Source organism: Balaenoptera borealis, assembly GCF_965194805.1.
Source record: "Balaenoptera borealis genome assembly, chromosome: 5".
In the NCBI taxonomy this organism is placed as follows: Eukaryota; Metazoa; Chordata; class Mammalia; order Artiodactyla; family Balaenopteridae; genus Balaenoptera; species Balaenoptera borealis.
The window spans coordinates 60,692,159-60,710,193 of NC_138862.1; the positions used below are offsets into that span (position 1 = coordinate 60,692,159).

At 45.2% G+C, this 18,035-nt stretch overlaps 1 protein-coding gene and 1 long non-coding RNA gene across 2 annotated transcripts in view; one reads left to right on the forward strand and one right to left on the reverse strand.

Annotated features, from left to right (window-relative positions):
* Positions 1-18,035, reverse strand: part of DRD3 (dopamine receptor D3) — a 39,298-nt gene that overhangs the window by 9,020 nt on the left and 12,243 nt on the right. The window contains 1 exon segment of the mRNA XM_082394812.1: positions 7,705-7,847. Coding sequence (XP_082250938.1) covers positions 7,705-7,847 — 143 coding nt within the window.
* The window catches only part of LOC309630065, a 62,787-nt gene continuing 52,591 nt past the window's right edge, over positions 7,840-18,035 (forward strand). Inside the window, exon 1 of the long non-coding RNA XR_014245400.1 lies at positions 7,840-15,614. This is a non-coding gene — a long non-coding RNA (uncharacterized lncRNA). The remainder of the gene's footprint in view (positions 15,615-18,035) is intronic.

An 18,035-nucleotide genomic window follows, 5' to 3' on the forward strand; every position in this document is an offset into this window, starting at 1 on the left:
CATGTCCCGGTCTATGTGCTGCCTCCTCCGTGGAGGCTTCCTTGCTTGATTTTCTCAGTCAGGAGCAACTCTTACTTCCTTTGTGCCCCACAGCCCTTTATTGTGCAGTTAGCACACGTGGCCTGATTGTTAACTTGTGAGGGTGCCATCTCAGACACCTACGTCATCCGCTCGCTGAGAGTAGGAGGTCTAATTCATCTCGATGTCGCGCACAGTTCACTATGAAGAAAATTTACTGATGATCACATGCCAGACACTGCTCTACACTGGGGCTGCAAAGATGAATAAGACACAGTGTCCTCCCTCGAAGGAGCTCCCAGTCTAGACAGACAGACGATCCCTTCCGTGTGCCGCGCTAAGCGTCACAGAGGAACGCGGTCTGGGAGGCTGGGGTCAGGGGGTATCACAGAGCAACAGAGCAGAGGCTCCCAGGAGGGATGCGGCCCCCAGAAAAGGGCCTGCCTGTGTGGAGGCATCAGAAGATTGTAGCATGCAATGAAAGAAAGGCGGAAGGCTTCTTTGCTGAGAATGCCAGGTCCCCGATTTTGAATCCGAGTTGTCGGGCAGGTGGTGGTTGACTACAGGCAAGTCTATTTTTCGGCGAATCCCGGTACTGCTCAGGGCTGAGATGGGAAAAGGGCCAGTAAACCTACTGTCATCGTGGGCAATGTGAATAGAGGCACATCCTTGCTTCATGTCCTGAAACGCTCCTGCCCTTCCTCCTTAGGGGGCCCTGCAGCTTTGTCTTCTTCACTAGCAGATGTTGAGATCCCTCCAGTAGCCAGAGTAAGGCCTACAACTTGCCCCATCTTGAAAAAGAAAGTGGAAGGAAACAAATATCTTCCAGGTGATTCCAAGGGCTTTAGACACATTATCTTACCTAATAAACGTGGCAACATGATGTAGGCAGGTGCCATTACCGTCTCTATTCTCAGATGAGCAGACTAAGGCTCAGAGCTATTCAGTAAGTGGCCTAACATCACACGGTCTGGATGTGTTCCTCCAGTCATTTTGACCCCAAAACCAATGTTCTTTCTATGATTTTGACTCTCCACCTCCCTCTACTATTGGGCACGACAAATTTGCGCTTTGTCCTGTCAGCAACAGGTGTTGGCACATCCAGCCAATCTTAATAAAGGGATGGGCATTCTCCAACCCAAACTCTGGCCTCGGAAGATGCAGCCTTAGGTGTGAACTGGTGGGGAGAGGGCTGTGGCCACTTGGGCCCCTTATTCTGCTTCTTGGTCTACGGAGGTAGGGAGAGGACAGGCAGCCTGAAGTGGGAGACCCAGGTCTCCATTTACTAACTGTGTGACCTTGGGCACGCTACTTAACTATGCCAAGCCTCAGTTTCATGGTCTGTAGAAGAAGGACAAAAATATTGTATCATGTAGTGGTTGTGAGACTAAATGGTAACTATTATTATTATGTATTCTTTACTATTATTTATTATATACTTCCTCTGAGCTTTTTTTTTTTTTTTTAAAGTTTATTTATTTATTTATTTATGGCTGTGTTGGGCCTTCGTTTCTGTGCGAGGACTTTCTCTAGTTGCGGCAAGCGGGGGCCACTCTTCATCGCGGTGCGCGGGCCTCTCATTATCGTGGGCTCTCTTGTTGCGGAGCACAAGCTCCAGACGCGCAGGCTCAGTAGTTGTGGCTCACGGGTCTAGTTGCTCCGCGGCATGTGGGATCTTCCCAGACCAGGGCTCGAACCCGTGTCCCCTGCATTGGCAGGCAGATTCTCAACCACTGCGCCACCAGGGAAGCCCCCTCTGAGCTTTTTGAACTTGAAAGGGAAGGTATCACTTGTAATGAAAATTTGGAGAGAGACTTATAGGGAACAATATTTGTGGGGGAGAGAAGGGAGCAACAGCTAAGAATTAAAACAAAACAAACAAGAAAGAATGTATTCGGTGCTCAGTTAGGCATTTTAATGATGGCACTGCCACCAGAATCTTTATGGGCTACTCCAGATTCTCTGATTCTCTTGGTAGGGGGGTAAAATTCAGGTAAAATTAATGTCATCTCACCAAAGCCTATATCATCATCTTTTAGGAAATGGCTCATAAAACTCTGAACAGTGGTCACCAAAATGGCATCTTCTGGTCTTCTAGGGGAGTGGGGTTGGGAGTAAGGATAGGGTGGCAGCTGGTGGTCTTTCTGAATCTGTAAGGAGCCACGCTGGCAGTGATCACCCCTCCCCTGCAGTCAGCTCCCCTGCTGTCAGCGTCTGACTATGATTGAAATGCCTCCTCTAATGAGGAGGTACCTCAGCACGTTTTGTAGTGAGAGGGGGTCAGAGGGGTGGCAGGGCCACTTTCCCCCATTCATCTTGTCGCCATCCTTGGTGTGCTGGATAGTCCCCACGCGTCTCTGCAGATATACCATCTATCCTTCTCTATCCTCCTCTGGGTTTTGAGAGGGTGACCTCTATATTTTATATATTAACTACGACATTTAAAAAGCCAGGAGCCAAAGTGGGTATAGTATGCTTGCATTTGTGTAAACATGGACACACACACACACTCACATGTGTCCATGCACGGGTGTGTGTATGCACTTGCTTCAAGCGTGGTGTGCGGGATCTTAGTTCTCCGACCAGGGATTGAACCCATGCGCCCTGCAGTGGAAGCTCGGAGTCTTAACCACTGGATCTCCAGGGAAGTCCCGAGCATTATCTTTTAAGAATATGGATGTTCACTTCTAGGGAGGGGACAGGGAGACTGGCAATCTAGGGTAGAAGGGAGACGTACAGGGAAGTCTGTATATATATCTCATTATACCTTATGTTTTATCACGTGCAAGTATTTATTTTTCCATTAAAAGCATTGAACTATTGAAACGTTGAAATATTGAAAGCATATGTATGAGAAACAGAGTGAAGAGAGAGCACATAGCTATTTCGAAATCGCTGATCAGTGAAGATCTTCAGTATACAATCCCTGAACCTGCACCGTCATCCCTTCCTTCCTTCCCTACCTAAGAAACTGCATGCCGCCTGTCCTTAGACAGAGTTTTGCAGCCTCTCCCAGAATTTCTCCATGTTATGCATCCCGTGAGGGCTGTCAGCAGGCAGAGTGATGCTGGAGGCGGTTGGGCAGTGAGTGGGGCCCTGCCCCAGCCTCCGCCAGGCCTGGCCTGGGTGTGTGTCCTGTGGGCAGTGCAGAGTGAAACACCACACACGGCAATTCTGAAAGCTTCTCTCTGCTGAGTCCTGAGGAGGTGGTGAGGGCAGTGAGGTCCCCAGGAGCTACTCTTCCCCAGGAGATGAGGTGCCTTGTCTTGATTATTTAACTGAAAGGGTAGTGTGCTGTCAGCATAACAGTTATTGAATGAATGAATACATTAATGATGAATAAACGAGCAAACTGTACAGATGAACATTTTCCATAAGCACATCAGCAGTCACTAGCTGGAGTGTAATAGGGAAGGCCAGGAGGCTACTCCCCAACCTCCGAGATTGGGATGTTTATCCCAACTAATCTCAACAGCTAAGGAGGAAAGAAGGATGATGAGGACTCATCCACTGACTCTTTCAACACAAGTTTACGGAGCACCCGCTGTATTCAAGGCGCTGTGCTCGGTGATACACTGAATATCTTTCGTGGGCTAGCCTGGGAACTTGAGTCCCACAGTCATGTGAATGGCAAAGTCAAAAGCAAGTTGAGTTGAGAGATTCATGAACTTCTAGCTCATTGAAGGATTTGTCCTCAATTTGTTTCCAAAGACAGGAGATCTTAATGAACTTGATTGAAGATGAGCCTAGTATTCTCTTTGTGCTTCTCAACCAAGCCCCCCTACCCCCAGATGCAGGGTTCTGAAAGCCAGGTGAGGCGTTCTATTGCTAAAATCTAAACAGCCCTCCTCCATTTCTTTGTTTCAAAGGAAAATTAAGTCAGTTGGTAGGACTTTCTCAACTTTAAGTTTTTCTGACCTTGAAAGTTTCTTAAACCCTGGTCACCAGCTATTGCTTATCCATTCTGGAATTTTTAATAACCCAATAGCTATCTGATTTAACAGAAATTTAAATACTAGTTATTTTTCTTATCTGTAAAATAAAAGGATTGGGGATCTTTCAGGTTTCCTCTAGTACTAACACTCCATCCTCCGCTGCCATCAGGGGCTGTGGATGATGTGATATTTGGCTCCTGACTGCTGGGTCTCTGCTGGGAGCTGGGGCAACACGGGTCAGCCAGGCCCCACAGCCTTGGAACTCTCTGTGACCCAAGATTCTGCTTTATGTGTGCATCCAGACATGCATGTCACCCTTTTTTCAGACAATAAGAGCAATTCCAAGATAGAAGAATCTGAAGTTCAACTTTCCTCTACGTTACGTTCTCTGACAATTCACAGTCCCACGTGGCAGCCCATTTCCTTAAAAGAAGAGCCCTGCCAGAAAGTTCTGCTTTGTGTTGCACCTCATGAAAGTCCAGCCACTGCCAATATCAGGTGTTGTTGGCAGTATCCTGCCCTTTTCTCCTCTCCTTCTCACAGGAGGAGTAGAAAAAAATGGCCGAGAGAAGTCATTTATATTGGGCTTTTGAATGAACTTGGGAAATTCCTTAGAGCTGTAAGAGGTGCTGGAGGAACCCACATCTATCAGGATAATGAAGCTTTGCTGTGAAGGTCAGACTGAGACAGAGAAGGCCGGTGGGGCTTTTCTGCCTTGAGTTCTGCTCACGAATTCCCTGAACTAATGTTCTAGAATGAGACGACTAGGCTCCTCTCTGACCACCAACAGGACTACCACTGTTTAGATATCCCTTGGAGCAGGGGCATAATTAAATTTTGAGGCAGAGGAACATTTTCTAATACATAATAATAATAACAACAATAACACTAGCTAGTATCTACTGGGCTTTTACAATGGACCTGACACTTTAGCACAATACATGAATACATGGAGAGCCTACTGTAGTCTAATTAATACATTTAAAAGTAAGAGACAGAGAGAGAGAGAGAGATGAGAAAGAAATGAGCCTATACGTGGTAAGTCATGAGCCTTTTTTGCCTTCTCAATTCTATATTTGAAAATCCTTTTGGAAAGATTTTTCTGAGTTTTGTTTCTGAAACAATAATGATCTCACTGGTGGCAACAACACTGCAATTAGGTCGTCATTCTTCTTCACTTCATACATTGACTTTAACTGGGAACTCTGTCTAATGTCAGATTTTGACTAAGTGTTACCGGGTGTGTATGTGTGTGTGTGTGTGTGTATCTGTGTCTGTGTGTCTCTGTATCTGTGTGTGTGTGTGTCTGTGTATGTGTGTGTGTGTGTGTGTGTGTGTGTGTGTGCCCGCGCGCGCGCATGAGTAAGACCGCCCCTGCCAGCCTCTAAGAATGAGGAAGAGGAATTACTCCCCCCAGCAAAAGTTGGTGGGGCTTTGCTGCTGGCCGGGTTAAGGACTGCCTTGGTCTAGCAGTAGTAGGAAGTGGCCCGTACTACAAATTCCAACTTAGAAGGCATTTTCTCATAGAAACATGGATATAGAAGGTGGCTTAGTTATCGGACTAACCCCCAAAGCACATTTAGACTCATTGAAATGGTATTTGAGCGCCAGAGTCAGCCTCTACAGTCGTGTTAGAGAATGTCGCCTTGGTGCATGTGCGTGCACACGCATGTTTGTGTTTATAACGTGACATTGGTGACTGATAATGGGAAGCGCTAAAGAGTAATGCAAAGACGATAACAACATCATATTTTAGGAACACCCTGAGATAACCAGGCACATCTTTGTTGGATAACTTGGCTACTTAACCTCTAATGCAGCAGAGAAACAAGCCTAACCTCGAGCAGGTGATATGTGCTTGGCACATCTATGTATGTTATCCCAATTTAATCCTCACTTACTTGTAAAAGAACTCTGTGAAGGAGGTAGAGTGGAGTTATAACATATGTAGGCTTAGATTCTAGAGTCAGTGAAAATTATAGAGAGTCAAAATTCACCCTGAATCACATATAAAGATACGCATGGTTTGATTACAACCCTGAACAGTAAAAAGTAAAGACATATGACACATGCAGTAATATGTCATCTATTATAAAGAGTTCAACCTAACATATAATTTTAGAGATGAAGTTGCTGGACTTACTTGTAGGAGGCCATATATAAAAATTAATATTGAAAACTTCCTAACTAAATACATAGACCTAGTCCACATATTTGATTTTGTTCAAGTTTATGCTGTGCTATATTGTTATCCCAAACTTATCAACAAGGAAGCTTAACTTAGAAAAGTTAAGTAACTTGTTCAAGCAGACACAGCTGTTAAGCAGCAGAACTGGAGTTTGAATCTAGATTTTTCTGACTCCAGAGCCTCTGTCTTCCTAAATGTATTTTGACTTCTAAATAATTGGCCAGCAAATGACTCTTTGAAGACTATATATAAGTTAAGATTTGCCTGTATTTATATGTAATGTGTTACATATAATATATCTGTATACAGATAAGTACACAGCTATGTGACTTGTACATATATACCAGAAATTCATGAACCTGGAACATAGTAGGAATTGAATGAATCAATTCAAATGGAGAAAGTAAGAAATCCAGATGAACACTAGAACATGAGTCAATCAGTTCTCTCTTAGTGAACACTCAGTGTTTGTTTTCAATACCTGTAACTATACTATATGTGCTAATAGTTACCATTCAACACATGAAATTCTTGAGGCTGAAAGATGGTCATGGAACAGACACTAAAGGCACTGTGAGGTGTCAGTTTGGATTGGTGTCATATCTAAAATCCCAGACATCTCAGATATACACATTGTTCATCCATTTGTCCGTCCACCCATCCATCCATCCATCCATCCATCCATCCATCCATCCAATAGAAGATGTACCATGTGCCAGCACCATGGCCAAAATTTTTGTATATTAAAAAATATAGGACTTCCCTGGTGACGCAGTGGTTAAGAATCCGCCTGCTAATGCAGGGGACACGGGTTCGAGCCCTGGTCCGGGAAGATCCCACATGCCATGGAGCAACTAAGTCCGTGCATTACAACTACTGAGCCTGTACTCTACAGCCCATGAGCCACAACTCCTGAGCCTGTGCACCACAATTACTGAAGCTCACGCGCCTAGAGCCCATGCTCCGCAACGAAGAGTAGCCCCCGCTCGACACAACTAGAGAAAGCCTGCATGCAGCAATGAAGACCCAATGCAGCCAAAAATAAATAAATAAACTAATTTAAAATATATATATATATATATAAAATACATCCTCCAGTAATTTAGGAATTCATCCTAATTCCCAAACGTCAGACATGATTTTTATCGAATAAAAAGTTAGAAATGTATACCCTACTCCAGGGCTGTCATTATACGTTATTTTGCATTGTAAATCCATTACGAATTATCATCTTTTCATTAGCAAACTTCACCTGAATTATTCATATAGCATAGTTTTTTAACTGGCACATTTCTTCAAATGAATACAATGGCTTTTCTTTCAAAATAGGAGTAAGTAGACTTTTCATTAATTGGGGCAGAACATTACTCCTGTGCCATTAATTGAAGAGGTTTTGCTTTCTATTTTATTTGTAATCAATAAAGGCCAACGTTTTGCAGTCTATAGCATCCTCATTTGATTACACTGACCAGGGGTCAGACATTTCAGGGCTCAGCACCACTCACAACCATTCAGATGTGCTGTGAATCACGCCGGTGTTGGAAGTGGGGCCGTCATTGTTACCTGTGGTATTGAAGCCAAAGAGGAGAGGGCAAGACACGGCAAAGGCCAGCACCCAGACAGCCGTGATCATGAGGGCCACGCGCCGACAGGAGCTCTGTCCTGTGCCATGTTGGTAGTGAACTGGCATGACCACTGCAGTGTACCTGTGAAAGGGAGGGGAGAGAGGAGAGACATGATGAGAAAGGTTCTAAAGACAAGTTGAAAGAGGTTACTAGAGAAGTACTCAGGTTGATACTTGGGGCAGGAGAAAAATAATTTAGTTGGAGAAACTTAGAGAGGAAGGGGTATTTGAGTGAACATAGCAGAAAGGCTGAGACAGGATAGATGAAGTACTCATTGAGGGAGGTGAGCAGAGAAAGGGAGAAAGAATAAAAAGCATAGCGTAACAACACTGGGTTGCCGGAGAGCTTCTTACCAGTGCTGGTTGACAGCTCAGCATATCCCAGCCTTATATTCACACACCCTTAACCTTGAAGACTCTAGATGCTGGTTTGTGTGCCTTTACGTTCTCCCACGGTTTTTCAGATAATGATGGAACTGTGCCCAAAGAGGATGTTTAGCCCTGCCTGTATCCTAACATTAATTCTAACCCTCGTAGTGACAACTATTCCAAGTAGCAGAGATTTTGTAAATAGAGATGAGTAATATCCAATGAAAGCTTATTTTAAAATCAAGTTTTCATGCTGTCTTAGTCTGCTTGGGCTGCTATATTAAAAATACCATACACTGGGTGACTTAAACAACAAATATTTATATTTCACAGTTCAGGAGGTTGGGAAGTCCAGCATCAATGTGCTGGCAGATTTGGTGCCTGGTGAAAACCCACTTCTTGGTTTGTAGACGGCAGTCTTCTTGCTGTGTTCTCACATGGTGGGAGGGCTCAGGGGAGCTCTCTGGAGTCTCTTTTATAAGGGCACTAATCCCATTCATGAGGGTGGAGCCCTAATCACCACCCAAACATCCCACCTCCTATACCATCACATTGGCAGTCAGGATTTTAACATATGAATTTGGGGGGGGGCACAAACATTCACTCTACAGCACATGCTTTTACATGGTCAAAGCACAGTTTCTTATTCTTGTTGGATATTGTTGTCTTTTCTGTGGTATATCCACACATCCATTTACAGCTGCTTATTGGACTTACCTGCATGATTGCTCCATGGTTGTCCCAAACTCAAATTATCTGAAATAGATCTTCCTATTTCCCCACATCTCTTAATCTGCTTCCACTTCCTGCCTTTCTTCCAGACATCCACACCGAACACTCAGGCTTTTTGACTCTTCTTTGGCCCTTCCATATCATTTGCTCACCCATTCATTTAGCCTTTCATTCATTCAATATTTATTGAGTTCTTACTATATACCAGGTCTTATTCTGGAAATACAGAGATGTGCAAATGGGACATTGTCTCTGTCCTTACTGAGCTGGGAGTTGAGTGGAGTAGATGGATGAAAAAAATGCTAATATAAAATGAAGAGTATCATGAAGGAAGTAAGCTGGGTGATGTGTTTAAGGATAGCAGAGGATGTAAAAAGGGGCAAACGACATAAATGGGTAGGAAAATGAGTGGGGTGAGAGGGAGCCAGACATGAGGGAAGGTAGGAGAAGAACATTTTAGGCAGAAGGACAGCAGGTCCTGTAAATTTACCCATTATGGTATCGTCCCCATTATCCATGCATTTCTTTTCTACCACTTTTTCTCTGTGATGGCCACAGCCTCCTGGCTGGTCTCCTACTGCTAAGTCCCCAGATAGATTTCATCATGTCCCCCCCAACCCATGTTCCCCCCAACTCAGATGAAAACTGTCTGAAACAGGCATAATTCTAAGATGGCCCCCAAGATTTATGTACTGTAGAACTAGTAGAACTAGTAGAAATCCTGTGATTAGATTACAAATCAACAGACTGAGTAAATCAAAAAGGAGATTATCTTGGGTGAGCCTGATTATCTTGGGTGAGCCCTTGAAAGGGACTGAGCCCTTCCTTAATTCAGAGAGATTCAAATCATGAGAAATTACCCTCCTGGCCTGCAAGAGGCAAACTGCCATGTTTGGGAAAAGATCATTTGGCAAGGAACAGCAAAAGGCCTATGGGAGCTGAGAACAGCCCCTGATTGACAACCACCAAGAAAGTGGGAACCTCAATCTTATAACTGCAAGGAACTGAATTCTACTGACTACCTGAATAAGTTTGGAAGACGAAAACACAAGTCAGCCTACACCTTGTTTTCAGCTTTGTGAGACCCTTAGCAGAGAACCTACCTACACGGTGCACAAACTTTTTGACCTGTGAGATTAAAAACGGATATAAAGTCACTACATTTGTGATAATTTGTTACACAGCAACAGAAAACAAATACAACGTCAATACTTAGCCTTCCTCAACATGACCCCAACTTGCCCAGCCAACCTGACTTCCCGTTGGACCCTGACACTTACATATAACTGCAGCCATACTGGCCTAGTGATGGGTTATCTTCAACAGTCTTTGTTCAATCCATTATTCCTTTTCCTTCCCTGGGTAGCTCAGTTTTTCTCTCCTTTAATCCCAGATCAGCTCTCCAGTAACCTTCCCAGTCCTTCTATCTTACAGAGACCTCTAACTCTGAATGCATAGCGCTCCTATGCCAATCAATCACGTTGCCCTTCTGCATGCATTATTGAACTTGCCTCATGGCTGGAGAGAGATAGACCCCATATGATTTAAGTTACTTAATGGCTGAAATCATCTTATAGCCTTGGTATTCCATATAGGTCCTTGTACAAAGCAAGTAGTAAGAAGCTGTTGACTGATCGCCTCATGGACTCTGAAGGCCTCCTTCCTCATAAGAGGACAATTCTAATCCTAGCCCAGCTCAAGGGATCTAATATATATAGTTGGGTCTACATATGCTCAATTTTTATTTATTTATTTATTTATTAATTATTGAAGTATAGTTGATTTACAATGTGTTAGTTTCAGGTATACAGCAAAGTGAATCAGTTATATATACATTCTTGTTCAGATTCTTTTCCCATATAGGTTATTACAAAATATTGAGTATAGTTCCTGTGCTATACAGTCGGTCCTTGCTGTTTATCTATTTTATATATAGTAGTGTGTATATGTTACTCCCAAATTCCTAATTTATCTCTCCCGCCCACCTTTCCCCTTTGGTAAGCATAAGTTTTTTTCTATGTCTGTGAGTCTGTTTCTGTTTTGTAAGTAAGTTCATCTGTATCATTTTTTTTAGATTCCACATATAAGTGATATATGATATTTGTCTTTCTCTGTCTAACTTCACTTAGTATGATAATCTCTAGGTCCATCCATGTTGCTGCAAATGGCATTATTTCATTATTTTTTTATGACTATTATTCCATTGTGTATATATACCACATCTTATTTATTCATTCATCTGTTGATGGACATTTAGGTTGCCTTCATGTCTTGGCAATTGTAAATAGTGCATATGCTCAATTTTTCATTGTCTCATCAGTGTCCAGGGAACCTGGAGGCCAGATGGAGAGCAGGAACCCCCTTAGCTCCTCTTGTGCACCTCAAGGCTTGGGGCTGAGGCAGGGAAGGACAGACCCTGGGCTGGAGGGGGTGGGGTAGTGCTCCCCGATGCTCCTCCTATATGTGCCAGCCACCTGACTCATCTGCCTCATATGCATCTGGCCTTAGAGTTCATGTGTTAACATGTGTATCCCCAAAGAGCAGCCTGAAAGTCAGCTCTGAGGGCTGAGATGGAGGCAGACTCTGCAGAACTTGGCCTTGGCACCCTAACATGTGACAGAGGTGGCTTCTATGTCAAGAGGGAGAAATAGAGTCCTTATCTAATAAGGTCAAATTACGATCCCACCACCAACCTCAAGGAAGGCCCATGACAACCCAGTTCCCTTCTCCTGATGCACATACACTATAGATCCTCCCTTGACTCTCTAACTTGGCAATGAAGGAGCAGGGCAAGTAGCACCTGGCACTCCTCCAGACTTCGCACTCTCTCAGGACTTCCGACTCTGCTGGGGCAGTGAGCTGGGGCTTCACGTCAAATATGTCAACCAGGGCCTGGCCCTTAGCAGTGATCCCTGAGGCACCATGGAGGAGAGGCTGAGCCTGAAGCCCCGCAGCTGTCCTGGCCAAACAGCTGATGAGGGTCAGGAAGGAAAGGTATGGCACACTTCTTCCTGTCCAGAGCTGTTGGCCTTTATTTACATAATGACCTTGGATGTAAAAGAACCCGACCATTCCATTATTTGGTAGTGTGCTGCTAAATGCCTAACAACTGGCTCTGCAGGTGGAAAAAAGCCCTAATTTATACCATTTGTCAATTTCTGTGGTACAAATACTCCCACCATTGTCCATTTCAAGTTACACCAATGGTTTAATAACTGGCTCAAAAAACTAAAATTTTGCCAGTCAGTTCCCACTAGCCGTTACAAGCTGACTCCAAGCTCCCCACTGAATGTTGCACACTTTCCTAGATCCGCTTTAATATTCAGCAACTTCTTGGAGGCTCCCGTTAATTCAATGAGTCAGTAAGTGTAGGGAGCACTGGCTCCATTTTATAAAGGACGAATCAAGGCCGTAGAGAGGTTACATGATGAAATCAAGTTCCCACAGCTGGTGGTAGCCGTCTCCGAGGCCAGGTCTCTCCTGGGTGCCCTGCTCCCTGCCAAGGGCACTGCAAGTCTCTGAGGCCTTACAAGGCGACAAGGGCTTCCTCAGGAAACGTGGCACTGAAAGGTGGTTTGTACTTTAAGAGCACCGCGGCTACCCAGAACTGAGTTTCCCCATCAATTAGTTTGATTCTATTAATTTCCCGGGGGTCCTGTTAAAACACATGTTCCAAGGCCACACCCTTGGATACTTGTTCCACTCCAGAAGTTTGTATTTTTAACAAGCAAGTGCATCTTATAAGATTAGACAAGTTGGAGAAAGTCTGCATTAGGGAAAATTTCTGTGTCAAAACTCTTGTTAACTTGGGTAAGAAGTGAGAGGTGAGACTACGTTTACCACTGTTACATTTATATATTTTTTCTTCTTAGTTTTAAAACATGATTAAACTTTTAGAATAAATGAGATTCCCCCCCCCCCCGCCAAATTTGTTTCCAGGGTGAAAAACGCCAGGAAGCTTGCCATCGGGGCTGAAACACAGAGGCTGTTCCGGCATTGGCCATCGGAGGGCACCAGAGTGCAGCAAGAACCCAGCCAGCGCGGCGGGGTGAGAAGTTCACGGCTCACCTGGGGGCTCTCCAGGCCCCCAGTGGGGAGGCGGGGAGGGAAAGCTCGGCCCCCCTGGTTCCTGCAGCCCTGCAGGGACCCTGAATTCCAACTCAAGCAGACTGCTCAGCCTCTGATTTCCTCCCGAATCGATCGCAGATGACCGACCGCAGGCCAGGGCAGGGCTGGGCGTGGGCCCGATGCGCTCACCCGGCTCTTCTGGGTCTTCGGCCAGAGCGCGAGCGCGCGCGGCGCGTGCTGCCCAATCGCTGCCTGGCCAGCCGCCTCCCTTTGAGCTCCTAGCTTTTTGGGTCTTTTCTGCCGGAACGCTGGCAGTGTGCTCAGTGGGTAAGTCAATGGACCTTGGAAACAGACTGATTAGCGTCTGAATCCCGCTTGGCCTGCCGCTGAACCTTGTGACCGTGGACCACAGATTTGACTTCTTTGAGACCCAGTTTCCTCATCTGCATAAGGGGGATAATGAGTCCGCCTGATAGGGCTGTTATGGCTATTGAATGAGATGATCTCTGGGAAGATTTTTAGCACAATGCCCGGTCCATATTAAGCATTTAAAAACCAGTATTATTACTATTGTCGTTATTATTGTGCTAGCCCAAGGGATCTGTGATTGTTCATATCAGTGAGTTTAGGGGTGTCTGCCCCTTATTCCTGATTATCAGGGAACATTAAATTTATTTATTTCTCAAACAAACAAGTATACAGCACTTTCTAGGTGCCAGGCAACTGTTCGAAGTCCTTTACAAACATTAACTCATTTACTCTTCGTAACAACACTTTTGCTCTGATCTCTCCTAAACAGGTAAGGGAACTGAGGCCCAGAGAGGTTAACTGATTTGCTCAAGTTCACCTTGCTTGAAAGAGCCAGGATTTCCAGCCAGGCAGTGTGACCCAGAGCTAGGGGCTCAGAGTAGGCTAAGCCTCTGAGAAAGGCAGTGAGCTGGAGTAGAAAGAGGCTGGCTGAATCCCCTCTCCTGTACCTACCAGCTGTGTGATCTGGGCAAGGTTACCCACACAGTCTAGTCTTAAGAAACCTTACCTGTAGAGTGCGGGTAATACACCTACCTTGCTGGGATGTCGTGAGGGTTAGCGATAATGACAAGCTCTCGGTGCCCGACACGTAGTACATGCTAAAGAAATGGTAGCTATTTCTACCGCTGTTGCCTTTAGATTCACTCAAGTTAGGATTAGCACAGAGGTAGCCAGGGTATTGAAGACAAAGGAAATGTGACTGGTTTACTCCCAGGAAATAGCACCTAGAGAACTGGGTGCCAGCATGGCCAGAGGCCCCTCCCTCGGTGTCCCATCCCCGCCTCCACCAATGAAGGGGCCAGACAGACGGGTGGTGTGGGAGTTCAGAGACTCAGGTTCTAGTTTCAGACCTAAGAGGCTACGGGTCCCCGTGGGGGCATTTAGTTTAACTCATTTCTGCACAAATGAGTTAAACTCTAACGCCCCTTCCGACTCCCAATTCTGTGACGGGGGTTCGTGGGATTGTCACTCCGCTGAAGGTTTCAGGATCCTCACAGAATTCGACCTCTGCCTGAGGCCCTGTCCCCAAGTGGGAGACCTCTGTGTGTGTGTGTGTGTGTGTGTGTGTGTGTGTGTGTGTGTGGGAACTGAGGAAGGTGCGTCCCGGGGAAGCGGCAGTGGGGGAGGAAGGAGGCTGGGCTGGGTGGGAGGACCTGAGTCTAACTCCCCGCCTGGGTTTAATGAGCCCCCGAGCTCTGTGAGGGCTGCTTTTCACCACCTTTTATTTGGTCAGACAGGGGGCTCAATAAATCTTTAGTTCTGTGGACTCCCCTCACGGAATGGTTGAAGGAGAAAGCTTTTTGCAAATGACTGGAAAGCCCTTTGCAAATATAAAGTGCTTATTTAGATGCAAACTAAAAATCCAAGGTGCCTGTGACTCATCTGGTACCTATTGTGCTCGCTGCAGAGACGCGGAGGCTTGCCTGTGTGATGGGTGCCGTTTGAGAGCCACTTAAAGAACTCCCTGGTGAATGAATTTGGTTGCATTATTCCTGGGCTCCTTGCGGAGGACTCGAATTCTCACCGCTTGCTCGGATCTTGTCCTGCTCCTTTGACACTTTCTCAGCCCTCTCGCCGAGTTAGTTCTGACCCAGGATGTGGCGGGAGGGGGCTGCCCTACTGGGAGGCAAGGAGCCAAGGGCGGGTTAGGGGGTTGTGCTCACCCACTCTGCTTTTTAAAAAAGAAAAGGCGGCATTAATCCCAGCATCCAGAGCTATGCCTACGAATCTAATGACAATGGCATTACTTGCTTTCAAAAACCCTTTTATCATTTCCTTTTCTTTCCTATCTCTTACCACCCTGTTATTACAGATCAGGGCTTCATGACCAAAAAATGCTGAATCCATTTGGTCAAGTTTGTCAGACGGGTGACTAGCATTGTGTGAAGACCAAAGGTCTGCATGAATGACTGCATTTTTAATGAATTGACCAACTATTTGGCATCCCATGAACAGAATTTAATGCTGTGTAGTGCAAACTGCTGTGAAGGATAATGGAGACGGCTTTTCCAAGGCCTATTTTCAGTCCTAGAAGAGAAAGGAGGCTCCATTTTGAAGTTTGGTGAGGACTGGTTCATAGAGACCTACAGGCCAAGAGGGGTGCCTCCTTGTCCTTTGCGGTCTAAGGCAGGACTTGTTCCTCAGGTTGCAGGTAGGTGAACGCTATGCATTCTGGGAGTTCTCCCTGTATGGGACAGAAGCCAGTTCAAGGTTTGTTCTTGTTGGTTGTGTCTACTAGGTGGTGCAAGTAGAAGCGTGTGTTAAGCATGACCGCTGCCAGCAAAATGGTGCTTTTGTGCAAGTTACAAAAAGATACCCTCTCCCGGCTGGTAAAGGGCACCCTCTCTTGGTTTACTCAAGGCTTGGCAATGAAGCCCTTGGCTGAATTCAGTTCCCACACTCCAGTGCACAGCCTGCACAGCCTCACCTGCCAGCCGCATGTGTGAGAATGTGTGTGGGTGGAGTGTATAGGCACACTTTCCAAGATGGTAGACGGTAGGGTTGGAACTGACAGGCTGGGAGGGGGCTGTCCCAGAGCCTCTTCTAGAAGCTCTCTTCATACAGTTCTTCCCTCCCTCCTCCAAGGCTGATCTGATCCTACTCTCTCATGTCCTTTCTGAAGGTGCATATTTGTGGTATAAGCATTGGCTACCCTCAGGCAGGGACCACCGGATTCAGGATTCAGTTAATATTCCCTTTTTTTTTTGGCCGCGCCATGTGGCTTGCGGAATCTTAGTTCCCTTACCAGGGACTGAACCTGTGCCCTCGGCAGTGAAAGCGTGGAGCCCTAACCACTGGACCGCCAGGGAAATTCCCTGGTTTAATATTCCTTGTTCAAAGCTCTGTAATAGGCAGAGCAGGGAGATTCACAGGTAATGAGGAACTAGGATGATATAATAGTTTGGGGTGGTGGAGGTGATGATCTAGCAAACCAGATGCAGTCTATTACTTCTGTAAATGATATATTTCTGAAAGCATGTACTAAAACATGTACTAAATGTCCGGAAATCACACAAAAGACTTAGATGTTATTGGAGGAATTCTGTTCTCAGAGAGCTAAAAATATTATAAAATCACTAACTATCCCTTCACTGTTTAACAGCTTTATCAAGATATAATTTGCATACCACACAATTCATCTAAGTATACAAATCAGTGTGGATTTTTTGGGTATATTTACAGAGTTATGCAACTGTATCCCTTTTTTTTAAAACACATTCTTTAATGGTATTAGTTTCAGCATTATGGACACGTTCTTTAATTTTCCCTCTCAGGCTAGCCAATCAAGTAATAATAGTCAAGTGATAGCCAAGCAAATGATAAAAGTCAAAAAACCACCGAGTTGACTGTTTGGGTTTGCAGTATCACTAGAGGATAGGGTTTTCATGCCCATTCTTTGGTTACACACATGCAAGGAAGTTTAGGGCTGTTGATACAGAGGGCACAACAGTGGGTCACGTGAATGTCACACTTGGGGACATGAGGAGGACGTGCATTAGGACTCCTGCAAAGGGAGCCTGGAGATGCCACAACATGGTTACAGAGGAAGCACTGTGAGAGTACAGGGGTGACTGAATTAAGCTGTAGACATTTGGAAGGGCTTCACGGAAAAGGGGGCCAGTGTGATCGGCCTTGGAGCATGAGAGGGCTAGAGGGCAACCCAGAAAGAGATGAGATTGAAAAAGTAACGTGAGGCCATATTGTGGAAAACTTTGAATCTTAGGCTGTGAAGGTAACTTCAGTTTTTATTCCACAGGCCAGGGAGACACTGAAGGGTTTTGAGTAGGGCAATAGACATTCGGGCTTTACTTCTGGGGGAATAATTCTGAGAGTGGTTGAAGGGCCAATTAGGAGGCTGTGGCAGAAGTCTAGGTGGGAGGTCATAGGAGCCCAAAATAAGCAGGTGAGGTAAGAAAGGAAAGATGGGTCACATTTAGAAAGCCTTTCAGAAATAGAGTCTGTAAGCGTTGATTGCTTAGATGTGGGAGATGAGGAAGAGAAAGGAGTCGAACAAAATCCAAGTTTTCAGAAGAATGATGTTGTCAGTAAGAGATCATCAGGTCAAGATGGTTCGGTGTGGTGATGGTTTGATGGTTTGGTTTTCAACATTTTGTCTTGTAGGAGCCAGTGGTATATCCAGGCAGTAATGTGGTCTGGACATCAGGGGAGAAATTAGGGGTGAGGCTGGAGATTTGAGGAGGCTTAGCACAAAGCCTAAGATTGTTAACTTGGAGTCAGATAGACATGAATTTAAATCCTGGCACTGCTTCTTATCAGCTGTGTGACTTTGTGCAAATTCCTCAATTAGTCTAAGAAGCTGGAAATGAAGATAGTAATAGTACCTGAGAGTTGTTGTGAAGAGGAAATGAGTTAAGGCTTTGTCGTGCCTTAGCAAGATGTGCTAAATTCGCAATATATGGCGAATTTTATTTGGGGTCACCTGTTGGAGCTATGGAGTGGATGGATAATATTCCTGGGAGAGACTGTAGGAAAAGAAGAGGTGGACGGGGACTCGGAGAAGGGAAGATCAGAGGCTCTTGACTGGCAACAGGGGCCATAAGCTCGAAAGTGA